General features: G+C 52.3%; 1 protein-coding gene across 2 annotated transcripts in view; it reads left to right on the forward strand.

The window, feature by feature from the left end:
• The window catches only part of LOC118396139 (neurobeachin-like), a 415134-nt gene that overhangs the window by 98478 nt on the left and 301168 nt on the right, over window positions 1–15488 (forward strand). For both annotated transcript variants that reach the window (XM_052522064.1, XM_052522066.1), the window contains exons 6-7: window positions 12763–12889; window positions 15344–15463. In XM_052522064.1, the coding sequence (XP_052378024.1) occupies window positions 12763–12889; window positions 15344–15463 (247 nt within the window). The remainder of the gene's footprint in view (window positions 1–12762; window positions 12890–15343; window positions 15464–15488) is intronic.

The following is a 15488-nucleotide window of genomic DNA, read 5'->3' on the forward strand; positions in this document are numbered from 1 at the left end:
GTGGGAGAGAATGTGAGAGGGAGTGGCAGAGAATGTGAGGGAGTGGGAGAGAATGTGAGGGAGTGGGAGAGAATGTGAGAGGGAGTGGCAGAGAATGTGAGAGGGAGTGGGAGAGAATGTGAGAGGGAGTGGAGAGAGAATGTGAGAGGGAGTAGGAAGAGAATGAGAGGCAGTGGAAGAGAATGTGAGAGGCAGTGGAAGAGAATGTGAGAGGGAGTGGGAGAGAATGTGAGGGAGTGGGAGAGAATGTGAGGGGAGTGGGAGAGAATGTGAGAGGGAGTGGGAGAGAATGTGAGGGAGTGGGAGAGAATGTGAGGGGAGTGGGAGAGAATGTGAGGGAGTGGCAGAGAATGTGAGGGAGTGGGAGAGAATGTGAGAGGGAGTGGGAGAGAATGTGAGAGGGAGTGGGAGAGAATGTGAGGGAGTGGCAGAGAATGTGAGAGGGAGTGGGAGAGAATGTGAGAGGGAGTGGGAGAGAATGTGAGGGAATGGGGAGAGAATGTGAGAGGGAGTGGGGAGAGAATGTGAGAGGGAATGGAAGAGAATGTGAGAGGCAGTGGAAGAGAATGAGAGGCAGTGGGAGAGAATGTGAGAGGGAATGGGGAGAGAATGTGAGAGGGAGTGGGGAGAGAGAATGTGAGAGGGAATGGAAGAGAATGTGAGAGGGAGTGGGGAGAGAATGTGAGAGGGAATGGAAGAGAATGTGAGAGGCAGTGGAAGAGAATGTGAGAGGCAGTGGGAGAGAATGTGAGAGGGAGTGGAAGAGAATGTGAGGGGGACTGGGAGAGAATGTGAGAGGCAGTGGGAGAATGTGAGAGGGAGGAGAGAATGTGAGGGACTGGGAGAGAATGTGAGAGGGAGTGGAAGAGAATGTGAGAGGGAGTGGCAGAGAATGTGAGAGGAGTGGGGAGAGAATGTGAGAGGCAGTGGGAGAGATGTGAGAGGGACTGGGAGAGAATGTGAGAGGGACTGGGAGTAGAATATGAGAGGGAGTGGCAGAGAATGTGAGGGAGTGGGAGAGAATGTGAGAGGCAGTGGGAGAGAATGTGAGGGAGTGGGAGAGAATATGAGGGACTGGTGAGAGAATGTGTGAGAGGGTGGCAGAGAATGTGAGGGAGTGGGAGAGAATGAGGGGAGGGAGTGGGAGAGAAATGTGAGAGGGAGTGGGAGAGAATGTGAGAGGGACTGGGAGAGAATGTGAGGGACTGGGAGAGATATGGAGGGAGAGAATGTGAGGGACTGGGAGAGAATGTGAGAGGGATGGGAGAGAATGTGAGAGGGACTGGGAGAGAATGTGAGAGGGAGTGGGAGAGAATGTGAGATCTCTACTGGGAGAGAATGTGAGGGACTGGGAGAGGGGAGGGAGGAGAATGTGAGAGGGGGAGGGAGGGAGTGGGAGAGAATGTGAGAGGGAGTGGGAGAGAATCTGAGAGGGAGTGGGAGAGAATGTGAGAGGGAGGAGAGAATGTGAGAGGGAGTGGGAGAGAATGAGAGGGAGGGAGAGAATGTGAGAGGGTGGGGAGAGAATGTGAGAGGGAGTGGGAGAGAATGTGAGAGGGAGTGGGAGAGAATATGAGAGGGAGTGGGAGAGAATGTGAGTGGGAGAGAATATAGAGGGAGTGGAGAGAATGTGAGAGGGACTGGGAGAGAATATGAGAGGGACTGGGAGAGAATGTGAGAGGGAGTGGGAGAGAATGTGAGAGGGAGTAGGAAAGATATGTGACTGGGAGTAGGAGAGAAAATGTGACTGGGAGGAGAGAATGAGAGGGAGTGGGAGAGAATGTGAGAGGGAGTGGGAGAGAATGTGAGAGGGAGTGGGAGAGAATGTGAGAGGGACTGGTGGGAGAGAATGTGAGAGGGAGTGGGAGAGAATGTGAGAGGGAGTGGGAGAGAATGTGAGGGACTGGGAGAGAATGTGAGGGAGTGGGAGAATGAGAGGGAGAGAATGTGAGAATGGGAGTAGGAGAGAATGTGAGAGGGAGTAATGTAAGAGAATGTGAGAGGGAGTGGGAGAGAATGTGAGAGGGAATGGGAGAGAATGTGAGAGGGAGTGGGAGAGAATGTGAGAGGAGTCAGGAAGAGAATGAGAGGGAGTGGAGGGAGAATGTGAGAGGGAGGGGAGAGAATGTGAGAGGGAGTATAAAGAGAATGTGAGAGGGAGTAAAAGAGAATGTGAGAGGGAGTGGGAGAGAATGTGAGAGGGAGTGGGAGAGAATGTGAGAGGGAGTGGGAGAGAATGTGAGAGGGAGTGGAGAGAATGTGAGAGGAGTGGGAGAGAATGTGAGAGGGAGTTGGAAGAGAATGTGAGGGAGGGAGGAGAGAATGTGAGAGGGAGTGGAAGAGAATGTGAGAGGGAGTGGGGAGAGAATGTGAGAGGCAGTGGAAGAGAATGTGAGAGGCAGTGGGAGAGAATGTGAGAGGGAGTGGAAGAGAATGTGAGAGGGAGTGGAGAGAATGTTTGAGAGGGAGTGGGAGAGAATGTGAGAGAGGAGTGGGAGAGAATGTGAGAGGGAGGGGAGAGAATGTGAGAGGGAGTGGGAGAGAATGTGAGGGGAGTGGGAGAGAATGTGAGAGGGAGTGGGAGAGAATGTGAGAGGCAGTGTGAGAGAATGAGGGGAGGAGAGAATGTGAGGGGGAGTGGGAGAGAATGAGAGGCAGTGGGAGAGAATGTGAGAGGCAGTGGGAGAGAATGTGAGAGGGAGTGGGAGAGAATGTGAGGGGGAGGGGAGAGAATGTGAGAGGGGGGAGAGAATGAGAGGCAGTGGAGAGAATGTGAGAGGGAGTGGAGAGAATGTGAGAGGGTGGGAGAGAATGTGAGAGGGAGTGGGAGAGAATGTGAGAGGCAGTGGGAGAGAATGTGAGAGGGGAGTGGGAGAGAATGAGAGGGAGTGGGAGAGAATGTGAGAGGAGAATGAGAGGAGAGAATGTGAGGGCAGTGGGAGAGAATGTGAGAGGAGGGAGAGAATGTGAGAGGGGGAGTGGGAGAGAATGTGAGAGGGTGGGAGAGAATGTGAGAGGGAGGGATGTGAGAGGGAGGAGAGAATGTGAGAGGCAGTGGGAGAGAATGTGAGAGGGAGTGGGAGAGAATGTGAGAGGAGTGGGAGAGAATGTGAGAGGCAGTGGGAGAGAATGTGAGGGGAGTGGGAGAGAATGAGAGGCAGGGAGAGAATGTGAGAGGAGGGAGAGAATGTGAGAGGGAGGGAGAGAATGTGAGAGGCAGTGGGAGAGAATGTGAGAGGGAGGGGAGAGAATGTGAGAGGGAGTGGAGAGAATGTGAGAGGGAGTGGGAGAGAATGAGAGGCAGTGGGAGAGAATGTGAGAGGGGAGTGGGAGAGAATGTGAGAGGGCAGTGGGAGAGAATGTGAGAGGCAGTGGGAGAGAATGAGAGGGAGTGGGAGAGAATGTGAGGGAGTGGGAGAGAATGTGAGAGGGAGTGGAGAGAATGTGAGAGGCAGGGGAGAGAATGTGAGAGGGAGTGGAGAGAATGAGAGGGAGTGGGAGAGAATGTGAGAGGCAGTGGGAGAGAATGTGAGAGGGAGTGGGAGAGAATGTGAGAGGGAGTGGGAGAGAATGTGAGAGGAGTGGGAGAGAATGTGAGAGGCAGTGGGAGAGAATGTGAGAGGGAGTGGGAGAGAATGTGAGAGGGAGTGGGAGAGAATGTGAGAGGGAGTGGGAGAGAATGTGAGAGGGAGTGGGAGAGAATGTGAGAGGGAGTGGGAGAGAATGTGAGAGGGAGTGGGAGAGAATGTGAGAGGGAGTGGGAGAGAATGTGAGAGGAGTGGGAGAGAATGTGAGAGGGAGTGGGAGAGAATGTGAGAGGGAGTGGAGAGAATGTGAGGAGGGAGGGAGAGAATGTGAGGGGAGTGGGAAGAGAATGTGAGAGGGAGTGGGAGAGAATGTGAGAGGGAGTGGGAGAGAATGAGAGGGAGGGAGGAGAGAATATGAGGGAGTGGAGAGAATGTGAGAGGGAGGGGAGAGAATGAGAGGGAGTGGAGAGAGGTGAGAGAATGGAGTGGGAGAGAATGTGAGAGGGAGTGGGAGAGAATGTGAGAGGGAGTGGAGAGAATGTGAGAGGGAGTGGAGAGAATGTGAGAGGGAGTGGGAGAGAATGTGAGAGGAGTGGGAGAGAATGTGAGAGGGAGTGGGAGAGAATGTGAGAGGGAGTGGGAGAGAATGTGAGAGGAGTGGGAGAGAATGTGAGGGGAGTGGAGAGAATGTGAGGGAGTGGGAGAGAATGTGAGAGGGAGTGGGAGAGAATGTGAGAGGGAGTGGAGAGAATGTGAGGGGAGTGGGAGAGAATGTGAGAGGGAGTGGAGAATGTGAGAGGGAGTGGGAGAGAATGTGAGAGGGAGTGGGAGAGAATGTGAGAGGGAGTGGGAGAGAATGTGAGAGGGAGTGGGAGAGAATGTGAGGGAGTGGGAGAGAATGTGAGAGGAGAGAATGTGAGAGGGGGAGAGAATGTGAGAGGGAGTGGGGAGAGAATGTGAGAGGGAGTGGGGAGAGAATGTGAGAGGGAGGGAAGAGAATGTGAGAGGAGTGGGAGAGAATGTGAGAGGGAGTGGAGAGAATGTGAGAGGAGGGAGAGAATGAGAGGGAGTGGGAGAGAATGAGAGGGAGTGGAGAGAAATGAGAGGGAGTGGGAGAGAATGTGAGAGGGAGTGGAGAGAATGTGAGAGGAGTGGGAGAGAATGTGAGAGGGAGTGGGAGAGAATGTGAGAGGGAGTGGGGAGAGAATGTGAGAGGGAGTGGGAGAGAATGTGAGAGGGAGTGGGAGAGAATGTGAGAGGAGTGGGAGAGAATGTGAGAGGCAGTGGGAGAGAATGTGAGGGGGAGGGGGAGAATGGGAGGGAGAATGTGAGAGGAGTGGGAGAGAATGTGAGGGGGAGTGGGAGAGAATGTGAGGAGGGAGAATGGGAGAGAATGAGAGGGAGTGGGAGAGAATGTGAGAGGGAGGGAGAGAATGTGAGGGGGAGTGGAGAGAATGTGAGAGGAGGGAGAGAATGTGAGAGGGAGTGGAGAGAATGTGAGGGGAGTGGGAGAGAATGTGAGAGGGAGTGGAGAGAGAATGTGAGAGGGAGTGGGAGAGAATGTGAGAGGGAGTGGGAGAGAATGTGAGAGGGATGAGGGGGGAGAGAATGGAGAGGGAGTGGAGAGAATGTGAGAGGGAGTGGGAGAGAATGTGAGGGGGAGGAGAGAATGAGAGGGGAGTGGGAGAGAATGTGAGGGGGAGGAGAGAATGGAGAGGGAGGGAGAGAATGTGAGGGGAGTGGAGAGAATGTGAGAGGGAGGAAGAGAATGTGAGAGGAGTGGGGAGAGAATGAGGGGGAGTGGGAGGAATGTGAGGGGGAGGGAGAGAATGTGAGAGGGAGTGGAAGAGAATGTGAGGGAGTGGGAGAGAATGTGAGAGGGAGTGGGAGAGAATGTGAGAGGGAGTGGAAGAGAATGTGAGAGGGAGTGGGAGAGAATGTGAGAGGGAGTGGGAGAGAATGTGAGAGGGAGTGGGAGAGAATGTGAGAGGGAGTGGGAGAGAATGTGAGGGGGAGTGGGAGAGAATGTGAGAGGGAGTGGGAGAGAATGTGAGGGGGAGTGGGAGAGAATGTGAGGGGGAGTGGGAGAGAATGTGAAGGGGAGTGGGAGAGAATGTGAGAGGGAGGGAGAGAATGTGAGAGGGAGTGTGAGAGAATGTGAGAGGGAGTGGGAGAGAATGTGAGAGGGAGTGGAAGAGAATGTGAGAGGGCAGTGGGAGAGAATGTGAGGGGGAGTGGGAGAGAATGTGAGAGGCAGTGGGAGAGAATGTGAGGGGGAGTGGAAGAGAATGTGAGAGGGAGAATGGGAGGGAAGAGAATGTGAGAGGGAGTGGGAGAGAATGAGGAGAGGAGTGGGAGAGAATGTGAGGGGGAGTGGGAGAGAATGTGAGAGGGAGTGGGAGAGAATGAGAGGGCAGTGGGAGAGAATGTGAGGGGGAGTGGGAGAGAATGTGAGAGGGGAGTGGCAGAGAATGTGAGAGGGAGTGGGAGAGAATGTGAGAGAGGGGAGAATGTGAGGGGGGGAGAGAATGTGAGAGGGAGGGAGAGAATGAGAGGGAGTGGGAGAGAATGAGGGGGAGGGAGAGAATGTGAGAGGGGAGGAGAGAATGTGAGAGGAGTGGGAGAGAATGAGGGGGAGTGAGAGAATGTGAGGGAGGGAGAATGTGAGGGGGAGAGAATGTGAGAGGGAGGGAGAGAATGTGAGAGGGAGTGGGAGAGAATGTGAGGGGAGGGGAGAGAATGTGAGAGGGAGTGGAGAGAATGTGAGAGGGAGAATGGGAGGGCAGAGAATGTGAGAGGAGAGTGTGAGGGGGTGGAGAGAATGTGAGGGGGAGGGAAGAGAATGTTGAGGGGGAGTGGGAGAGAATGTGAGAGGGAGGGAGAGAATGTGAGTGGGGAGTGGAGGGGGAGGAGAGAATGTGAGAGGAGGGAGAGGGGAGGGGGAGTGGGAATGTGAGAGGGAGTGGGAGAGAATGTGAGAGGCAGGGAGAGAATGAGGAGGGAGTGGGAGAGAATGGGAGAGGGAGTGGGAGAGAATGTGAGAGGGAGGGAGAATGTTGAGGGGGGAGAGAATGTGAGAGGGAGGGAGAGAATGTGAGGGGGAGTGGAAGAGAATGAGGGAGGGGTGGAAGAGAATGTGAGAGGCAGTGGGAGAGAATGTGAGGGGGGAGGGGAGAGAATGTGAGAGGGAGGAGAGAATGTGAGAGGAGTGGAAGAGAATGTGAGAGGGAGTGGGAAGAGAATGTGGGAGAGGGCAGTGGGAGAGAATGTGAGGGGGAGGGAGAGAATGTGAGAGGAGTGGAAGAGAATGTGAGGGGAGTGGAAGAGAATGTGAGAGGGAGTGGGAGAGAATGTGAGAGGGAGTGGGAGAGAATGTGAGAGGGAGTGTGAGAGAATGTGAGGGGGAGGGAGAGAATGTGAGAGGGAGTGGAAGAGAATGTGAGGGGAGTGGGAGAGAATGTGAGGGGAGTGTGAGAGAATGTGAGGGGAGTGGGAGAGAATGTGAGAGGGAGTGGGAGAGAATGTGAGAGGGAGTGGGAGAGAATGTGAGAGGGAGTGTGAGAGAATGTGAGGGGGAGTGGCAGAGAATGTGAAGGGGAGTGGGAGAGAATGTGAGAGGGAGTGGGAGAGAATGTGAGAGGGAGTGGAGAGAATGTGAGGGGGAGTGGGAGAGAATGTGAAGGGGAGTGGGAGAGAATGTGAGAGGGAGTGGGAGAGAATGTGAGGGGGAGTGGGAGAGAATGTGAGAGGGAGTGGAAGAGAATGTGAGAGGGAGTGGGAGAGAATGTGAGGGGGAGTGGAGAGAATGTGAGGGGAGTGGGAGAGAATGTGAGAGGGAGTGGGAGAGAATGTGAGAGGCAGTGGGAGAGAATGTGAGAGGGAGTGGGAGAGAATGTGAGAGGGAGGGAGAGAATGTGAGGGGGAGGAAGAGAATGTGAGAGGGAGTGGGAGAGAATGTGAGAGGAGTGGGAGAGAATGTGAGAGGGAGTGGAAGAGAATGTGAGGGGAGTGGGAGAGAATGAGAGGGAGTGGGAGAGAATGTGAAGGGGAGTGGGAGAGAATGTGAGGGGGAGGGAGAGAATGTGAGAGGGAGTGGGAGAGAATGTGAGAGGGAGTGGAGAGAATGTGAGAGGGAGAGAGAATGTGAGAGGGAGTGGAAGAGAGAATGTGAGAGGCAGTGGGAGAGAATGTGAGAGGGAGTGTGAGAGAATGAGAGGGAGTGGGAGAGAATGTGAGAGGGAGTGGGAGAGAATGTGAGAGGCAGGGGAGAGAATGTGAGAGGGAGTGGAGAGAATGTGAGAGGCAGGGAGAGAATGTGAGAGGGAGTGGAAGAGAATGTGAGAGGGAGTGGGAGAGAATGTGAGAGGGAGTGGGAGAGAATGTGAGAGGGAGTGGAGAGAATGTGAGGGGAGTGGGAGAGAATGTGAGAGGGAGTGGGAGAGAATGTGAGAGGGAGTGTGAGAGAATGTGAGAGGGAGTGGGAGAGAATGTGAGAGGGAGTGGGAGAGAATGTGAGAGGGAGTGGGAGAGAATGTGAGGGGAGTGGGAGAGAATGTGAGAGGGAGGGAGAGAATGTGAGAGGGAGTGGAAGAGAATGTGAGAGGAGTGGAGAGAATGTGAGAGGGAGTGTGAGAGAATGTGAGAGGGTGGGAGAGAATGTGAGAGGCAGTGGAAGAGAATGAGGAGGGAGTGGAAGAGAATGTGAGGGGAGTGGGAGAGAATGTGAGAGGGAGTGGGAGAGAATGTGAGAGGGAGTGGAAGAGAATGTGAGGGGAGGGAGAGAATGTGAGAGGGTGGGAGAGAATGTGAGGGGAGGAGAGAATGTGAGAGGAGTGGAGAGAATGTGAGAGGGAGGGAGAGAATGTGAGAGGGAGTGGAGAGAATGTGAGAGGCAGTGGGAGAGAATGTGAGGGGGAGTGGGAGAGAATGTGAGAGGGAGGGGGAGAGAATGTGAGAGGGAGTGGGAGAGAATGTGAGAGGGAGTGGGAGAGAATGTGAGAGGCAGGAGAGAAGAGAAGTGGAGAGAATGAGAGGGAGTGGGAGAGAATGTGAGAGGGAGTGGGAGAGAATGTGAGAGGGAGGGAGAGAATGTGAGAGGGAGTGGGAGAGAATGTGAGGGGGAGTGGAAGAGAATGTGAGAGGGGGGAGAGAATGTGAGAGGGAGTGGGAGAGAATGTGAGAGGCAGTGGGAGAGAATGTGAGGGGGAGTGGAGAGAATGTGAGGGGAGTGGGAGAGAATGTGAGAGGGAGGGAGAGAATGTGAGAGGGAGTGGGAGAGAATGTGAGAGGGGGAGTGGAGAGAATGTGAGAGGGGGTGGGAGAGAATGTGAGAGGGAGTGGAGAGAAATGAGAGGGAGTGGGAGAGAATGTGAGAGGGAGTGGAAGAGAATGTGAGAGGGAGTGGAAGAGAATGTGAGAGGCAGTGGAGAGAATGTGAGGGAGGAGAGAATGTGAGAGGAGTGGAGAGAATGTGAGGGGGAGTGGGAGAGAATGTGAGAGGGAGTGGAAGAGAATGTGAGGGGGAGGGCAGAGAATGTGAGAGGCAGTGGGAGAGAATGTGAGAGGGAGTGGAGAGAATGTGAGAGGGAGTGTGAGAGAATGTGAGAGGGAGTGGGAGAGAATGTGAGAGGGAGTGGGAGAGAATGTGAGAGGGAGTGGGAGAGAATGTGAGAGGGAGTGGGAGAGAATGTGAGAGGGAGTGGGAGAGAATGTGAGAGGAGTGGGAGAGAATGAGGGGGAGGGAGAGAATGTGAGAGGGAGTGGGAAGAGAATGTGAGAGGGAGTGGGAGAGAATGTGAGAGGGAGTGGAAGAGAATGTGAGAGGGAGTGGGAGAGAATGTGAGAGGGAGTGGGAGAGAATGAGAGGAGTGGAAGAGAATGTGAGAGGGAGGGAGAGAATGTGAGAGGGAGTGGAAGAGAATGAGAGGGAGGGAGAGAATGTGAGAGGGAGGGAGAGAATGTGAGAGGGAGTGGGAGAGAATGTGAGAGGGGAGGGAAGAGAATGTGAGGGGGAGTGGGAGAGAATGTGAGAGGGAGTGGGAGAGAATGTGAGGGAGGGAGAGAATGTGAGAGGGAGTGGGAGAGAATGAGGGGAGTGGGAGAGAATGTGAGAGGGAGTGGAAGAGAATGTGAGAGGCAGTGGAGAGAATGTGAAGGGAGTGGGAGAGAATGTGAGAGGGAGGGAGAGAATGTGAGGGGGAGTGGGAGAGAATTTGTGAGGGGAGGGAGAGAATGTGAGAGGGAGTGGGAGAGAATGTGAGAGGGAGTGGAGAGAATGTGAGAGGAGTGGGAGAGAATGTGAGGGGGAGTGGGAGAGAATGTGAGGGGGTGGGAGAATGTGAGAGGCAGTGGAGAGAATGTGAGGGGGAGTGGGAGAGAATGTGAGAGGGAGTGGGAGAGAATGTGAGGGGGAGGAGAGAATGTGAGAGGGAGTGGAAGAGAATGTGAGAGGCAGTGGGAGAGAATGTGAAGGGGAGTGGAGAGAATGAGAGGGAGTGGGAGAGAATGTGAGAGGGAGGGAGAGAATGTGAGAGGGAGTGGAGAGAATGAGGGGGAGTGGGAGAGAATGTGAGAGGGAGTGGGAGAGAATGTGAGAGGGGCAGTGGGAGAGAATGTGAGAGGGAGTGGAGAGAATGTGAGAGGAGTGGGAGAGAATGTGAGAGAGAGTGGAAGAGAATGTGAGAGGGAGTGGGGAGAGAATGTGAGAGGGAGTGGGAGAGAATGTGAGAGGAGTGGAGAGAATGTGAGAGGAGGAGAGAATGTGAGGGGGGGGAGAGAATGTGAGAGGGAGTGGCAGAGAATGTGAGGGGAGGGGAGAGAATGTGAGAGGGAGTGGGAGAGAATGTGAGGGGGAGTGGGAGAGAATGAGAGGCAGTGGAGAGAATGTGAGAGGGAGTGGAAGAGAATGTGAGAGGGAGGGAGAGAATGTGAGAGGGAGTGGGAGAGAATGTGAGAGGCAGTGGAGAGAATGTGAGAGGGAGTGGGAGAGAATGTGAGGGGGAGTGGGAGAGAATGTGAGGGGGAGTGGGAGAGAATGTGAGAGGGAGTGGAAGAGAATGTGAGAGGGAGGAAGAGAATGTGAGGGGAGTGGAAGAGAATGTGAGAGGGAGTGGGAGAGAATGTGAGGGGGAGTGGAGAGAATGTGAGAGGGAGTGGAAGAGAATGTGAGAGGGAGTGGGAGAGAATGTGAGAGGAGGGAGAGAATGTGAGGGGAGTGGGAGAGAATGTGAGAGGGAGTGGAAGAGAATGTGAGGGGGAGTGGGAGAGAATGTGAGAGGGAGGGAGAGAATGGAGAGGGAGTGGAAGAGAATGTGAGAGGGAGTGGAAGAGAATGTGAAGGGGAGTGGGAGAGAATGTGAGAGGGAGTGGCAGAGAATGTGGGGGAGTGGGAGAGAATGTGAGAGGGAGTGGGAGAGAATGTGAGGGGAGTGGGAGAGAATGTGAGGGGAGTGGGAGAGAATGTGAGAGGGAGTGGGGAGAGAATGTGAGGGGGAGGGAGAGAATGTGAGAGGGAGTGGAAGAGAATGTGAGGGAGTGGAAGAGAATGTGAGGGGAGTGGAAGAGAATGTGAGGGAGTGGGAGAGAATGTGAGGGGGAGTGGGAGAGAATGTGAGAGGGAGTGGAAGAGAATGTGAGAGGGAGTGGGAGAGAATGTGAGGGGGAGTGGGAGAGAATGTGAGGGGGAGTGGGAGAGAATGTGAGGGGGAGTGGAAGAGAATGTGAGAGGGAGTGGGAGAGAATGTGAGAGGGAGTGGGAGAGAATGTGAGAGGGAGTGGGAGAGAATGTGAGGGGGAGTGGGAGAGAATGTGAGAGGGAGTGGAAGAGAATGTGAGAGGGAGTGGGGAGAGAATGTGAGAGGGAGTGGGAGAGAATGTGAGAGGGAGTGGGAGAGAATGTGAGAGGGAGTGGGGAGAATGAGGGGAGTGGGAGAGAATGTGAGAGGCAGTGGGAGAGAATGAGAGGGAGTGGGAGAGAATGTGAGAGGGAGTGGAAGAGAATGTGAGGGGAGTGGGAGAGAATGTGAGGGGAGTGGAGAGAATGTGAGAGGGAGTGGAGAGAATGTGAGGGGGAGTGGGAGAGAATGTGAGAGGGAGTGGAAGAGAATATGAGAGGGAGTGGAGAGAATGAGGGGGTGGGAGAGAATGTGAGAGGGAGTGGAGAGAATGTGAGATGTGAGAGGAGAGGGGGATGGGAGAGAATGTGAGAGGGAGTGGAAGAGAATGTGAGAGGGAGTGGGGAGAGAATGTGAGAGGAGTGGGAGAGAATGTGAGGGGGAGTGGGAGAGAATGTGAGAGGGAGTGGAGAGAATGTGAGAGGGAGTGGGAGAGAATGTGAGAGGCAGTGGGAGAGAATGTGAGAGGGAGTGGGAGAGAATGTGAGAGGGAGTGGAAGAGAATGTGAGGGGGAGTGGGAGAGAATGTGAGGGGAGTGGGAGAGAATGTGAGAGGGAGTGGAAGAGAATGTGAGAGGCAGTGGGAGAGAATGTGAGGGGAGTGGGAGAGAATGTGAGAGGGAGTGGGAGAGAATGTGAGAGGGGGAGTGGGAGAGAATGTGAGAGGGAGTGGAAGAGAATGTGAGAGGGAGTGGGAGAGAATGTGAGAGGGAGTGGGAGAGAATGTGAGAGGGAGTGGGAGAGAATGTGAGAGGGAGTGGAGAGAATGTGAGAGGGAGTGGGAGAGAATGTGAGAGGGAGTGGGAGAGAATGTGAGAGGGAGTGGGAGAGAATGTGAGGGGGTGGGAGAGAATGTGAGAGGGAGTGGGAGAGAATGTGAGAGGGAGTGGGAGAGAATGTGAGAGGCAGTGGGAGAGAATGTGAGAGGGAGTGGGAGAGAATGTGAGAGGGAGTGGGAGAGAATGTGAGAGGGAGTGGGAGAGAATGTGAGAGGGAGTGGGAGAGAATGTGAGAGGGAGTGGGAGAGAATGTGAGAGGGAGTGGGAGAGAATGTGAGAGGGAGTGGGAGAGAGAGGGCGAAGTAATGAGAGGAATGACCAGAGTGGGAAAGTACTAATTAATTAGTCAGCAACAGACACAATAGTTACTATCATTATCCTTCTGCTGTGGATTGTGTTTGGTTGACATAAAGCTGATAGATGCATGATAATCATTCCTTCAGTGAGAGAAATGCATTATTTTTCATGAGTATCTACAATGTGAAACATCAAGTCTAGTGAGCCAATCTGAAATTAGAAATGTAATGTTCGCACCTCATAATTTTGATACCGTTTCTTTTGTAGCTTTCGCACCAGTAAAGGAATCGGCTACTCTGCACATTTCGTGGGCAACTGTCTGATCGTGACATCGCTGAAGTCTAAAGGCAAAGGCTTCCAGCACTGTGTCAAATATGACTTTCAACCTAGGAAGGTAAGCGATTCTTTAAATCAAATTATATTGGTCACATACACATGGTTAGCAGGTGTTATTGCGAGTGTAGCGAAATGCTTGTGCTTCTAGTTCTGACAGTGTAGCAATATCAACAAGTAATCTAACAATTCCACAACAACTACCTTATACACACAAATCTAAGTAAAGGGATGAAAAAATAATATGTACATGTAAATATATGGATGAGCAATGACGGAGTGGTATATGCAAGATACAATAGATGTTATAGATACAGTATATACATGAGATGAGTAATGCAAGTTATGTAAACATCATTATTAAAGTGGCATTAATAAAGTGACTAGTGATCCATTTGTTAGTGGCCAATGATTTAAAGTCTGTATGTAGTCAGCAGCCTCTCTGTGTCAGTGATGGAAGAGATAGAAGCTGTTTTTCAGTCTCTTGGTGCCAGCTTTGATGCACCTGTACTGACCTCGACTTCTGGATGATAGCGGGGTGAACAGGCAGTGGCTCGGGTGGTTGTTGTCCTTGATTATCTTTTTGACCTTCCGAGACATCGGGTGCTATAGGTGTTCTGAAGGGCAGGTAGTTTGCCCCCAGTGATGTGTTGTGCAGACCGCACCACCCTCTGGAGAGCCCTGCGGTTGTGGGTGGTGCAGTTGCCGTACCAGGCGGTTATACAGCCCGACAGGATGCTCTCAATTGTGCATCTGTAAAGGTTTGTGAGGGTTTTAGGGGACAAGCCATATTTCATCAGCCTCCTGCTTTGACGGACGTCACTGTGCTTGCTTAATTGTACCATCTCAAACCGATACCAGAACCAGGGACCTCTGCCTTGCAAACAGACATGACTGCCCTCCTCAAACGTTCTTAGCTCCTTGTTCCACCGAAAAGCCTGCAGTTCAGCCGGGCAAGTGGAAACTACAAGGGTGACCAGGTTTCATCTGTTACCCTGCTAGTGATCAATGAGCAATGGTCAGTGTGCTTATACCAGCCTACAGGTCACATAGCTGATGATCAGTAGAGTGCTTATGTAGCAGTTTACAGGTCCCATATGTGAGTGATGGTGTGCTGAGGTGCTGCTCTATAGGACTGTATTGATCCGGTCAGTATGTTATGAATGAGGCCTCACCACCAGCTTGTTGCCATGTGGGTACGATCAGGAAAACCCCTTAATGATCTCTGTGGTCATATGTATCAAGCGTTTTAGGCTGTGGTTACACAGCCACCCTACCCAAATCAGATTTTCTTTCTGTGCCCACTCTTTTTTTCTGACTGTCCACACTCAATGTGACCCCTATCAGATTTGCGCATTCACACCGATGTAGCCCCTGAAGTAGCACACAGATTTAATGCTCATTTCCTGTCACTGTTCCTTTAAATGTAGGGGTGGTGGTCATGGTTCAGCAGGTCTTGTGCAAAAAACCCACCTCAGAGCAAAAAAACAATCTGATCTGACTCTCCTCAGACCAGAGAGAGAGAGCATCATTACCTGTTCTGATTAACACTCCCACAGGGACCTCCTCACAGGAGCAGCTGGGTGTACAGTGAGATGAGATGAGAGTGTAGCGAGGGAGTGTAATGTATCTTGGGATGTCTGACACCCTACCTGTCTCTGTCCCAGTAGAGATAACAGGCTGGTTCAAGGCTCAAGGCTTCTGTCAGACAATTACAGCCTTTGGTTAAATAGCTGTCAGTAACCATGGTGTTTCTGACATGACACCTTATTCTATACATAGTGCACTACTACAGTATGTACAGAATGATGTTTCCCCTCTTGTCCTCTCCTCTCTGCACCAGGTCAACGTTTCTAGTAGTGAAGTCATCAGTGATCATTAAAGTAGAGGGCAGACTTTGATCTAAAGATATCCTCAAATCAATGATCTGCTCTCCTGGTGATTAGAAGTGATCTTAAAGGGGTTATTGCCTACTAATGGTCAACTGGAGTAATCTGATCCCCTCTGCCATAGTCATGTTAATGATGTGTCTAAATCCTGTTGATCTGCAGTAGATCAACATAGTGAGGGTTGCAGCTGTAACTGCTTCATTTAAAGCCTTACATTGAGATGATCCGTGTACAGGTTAGATTTTCGTATGTATCAGAGAAACTGTATGGTCTGGATTACTGTGTTGTCTATACCATGCAGAATGTATGGATAACTGTATGATTTGTAATACTGTGTTATCTATGCTATGCAGTAGGCCTGTGTAATAATGCAATATGTATGAGATCAGAGCTACTGAATCACATGATCCTATTTGTTCTCTAGATGACCTGGGTGACTGCAATGCAAACACTATAGGCTGTGTTTAAAACCCTGTTCATACAGTGGGACTGAATGGGTTGTCGTTTCTAGTGCATCCACTCTCTCTCTCTCTCTCTCTCTCTCTCTCTCTCTCTCTCTCTCTCTCTCTCTCTCTCTCTCTCTCTCTCTCTCTCTCTCTCTCTCTCTCTCTCTCTCTCTCTTTCAGTGGTACATGATCAGCATTGTGCATATCTACAACCGCTGGAGGAACAGTGAGATCCGTTGCTATGTCAACGGCCAGTTGGTCTCCTATGGCGACATGGCCTGGCACGTCAACACCAACGATGTGAGAATGCGCCTCATTGCTGGTT

Source organism: Oncorhynchus keta, chromosome 1, assembly GCF_023373465.1.
Source record: "Oncorhynchus keta strain PuntledgeMale-10-30-2019 chromosome 1, Oket_V2, whole genome shotgun sequence".
NCBI classification, from domain to species: Eukaryota; Metazoa; Chordata; class Actinopteri; order Salmoniformes; family Salmonidae; genus Oncorhynchus; species Oncorhynchus keta.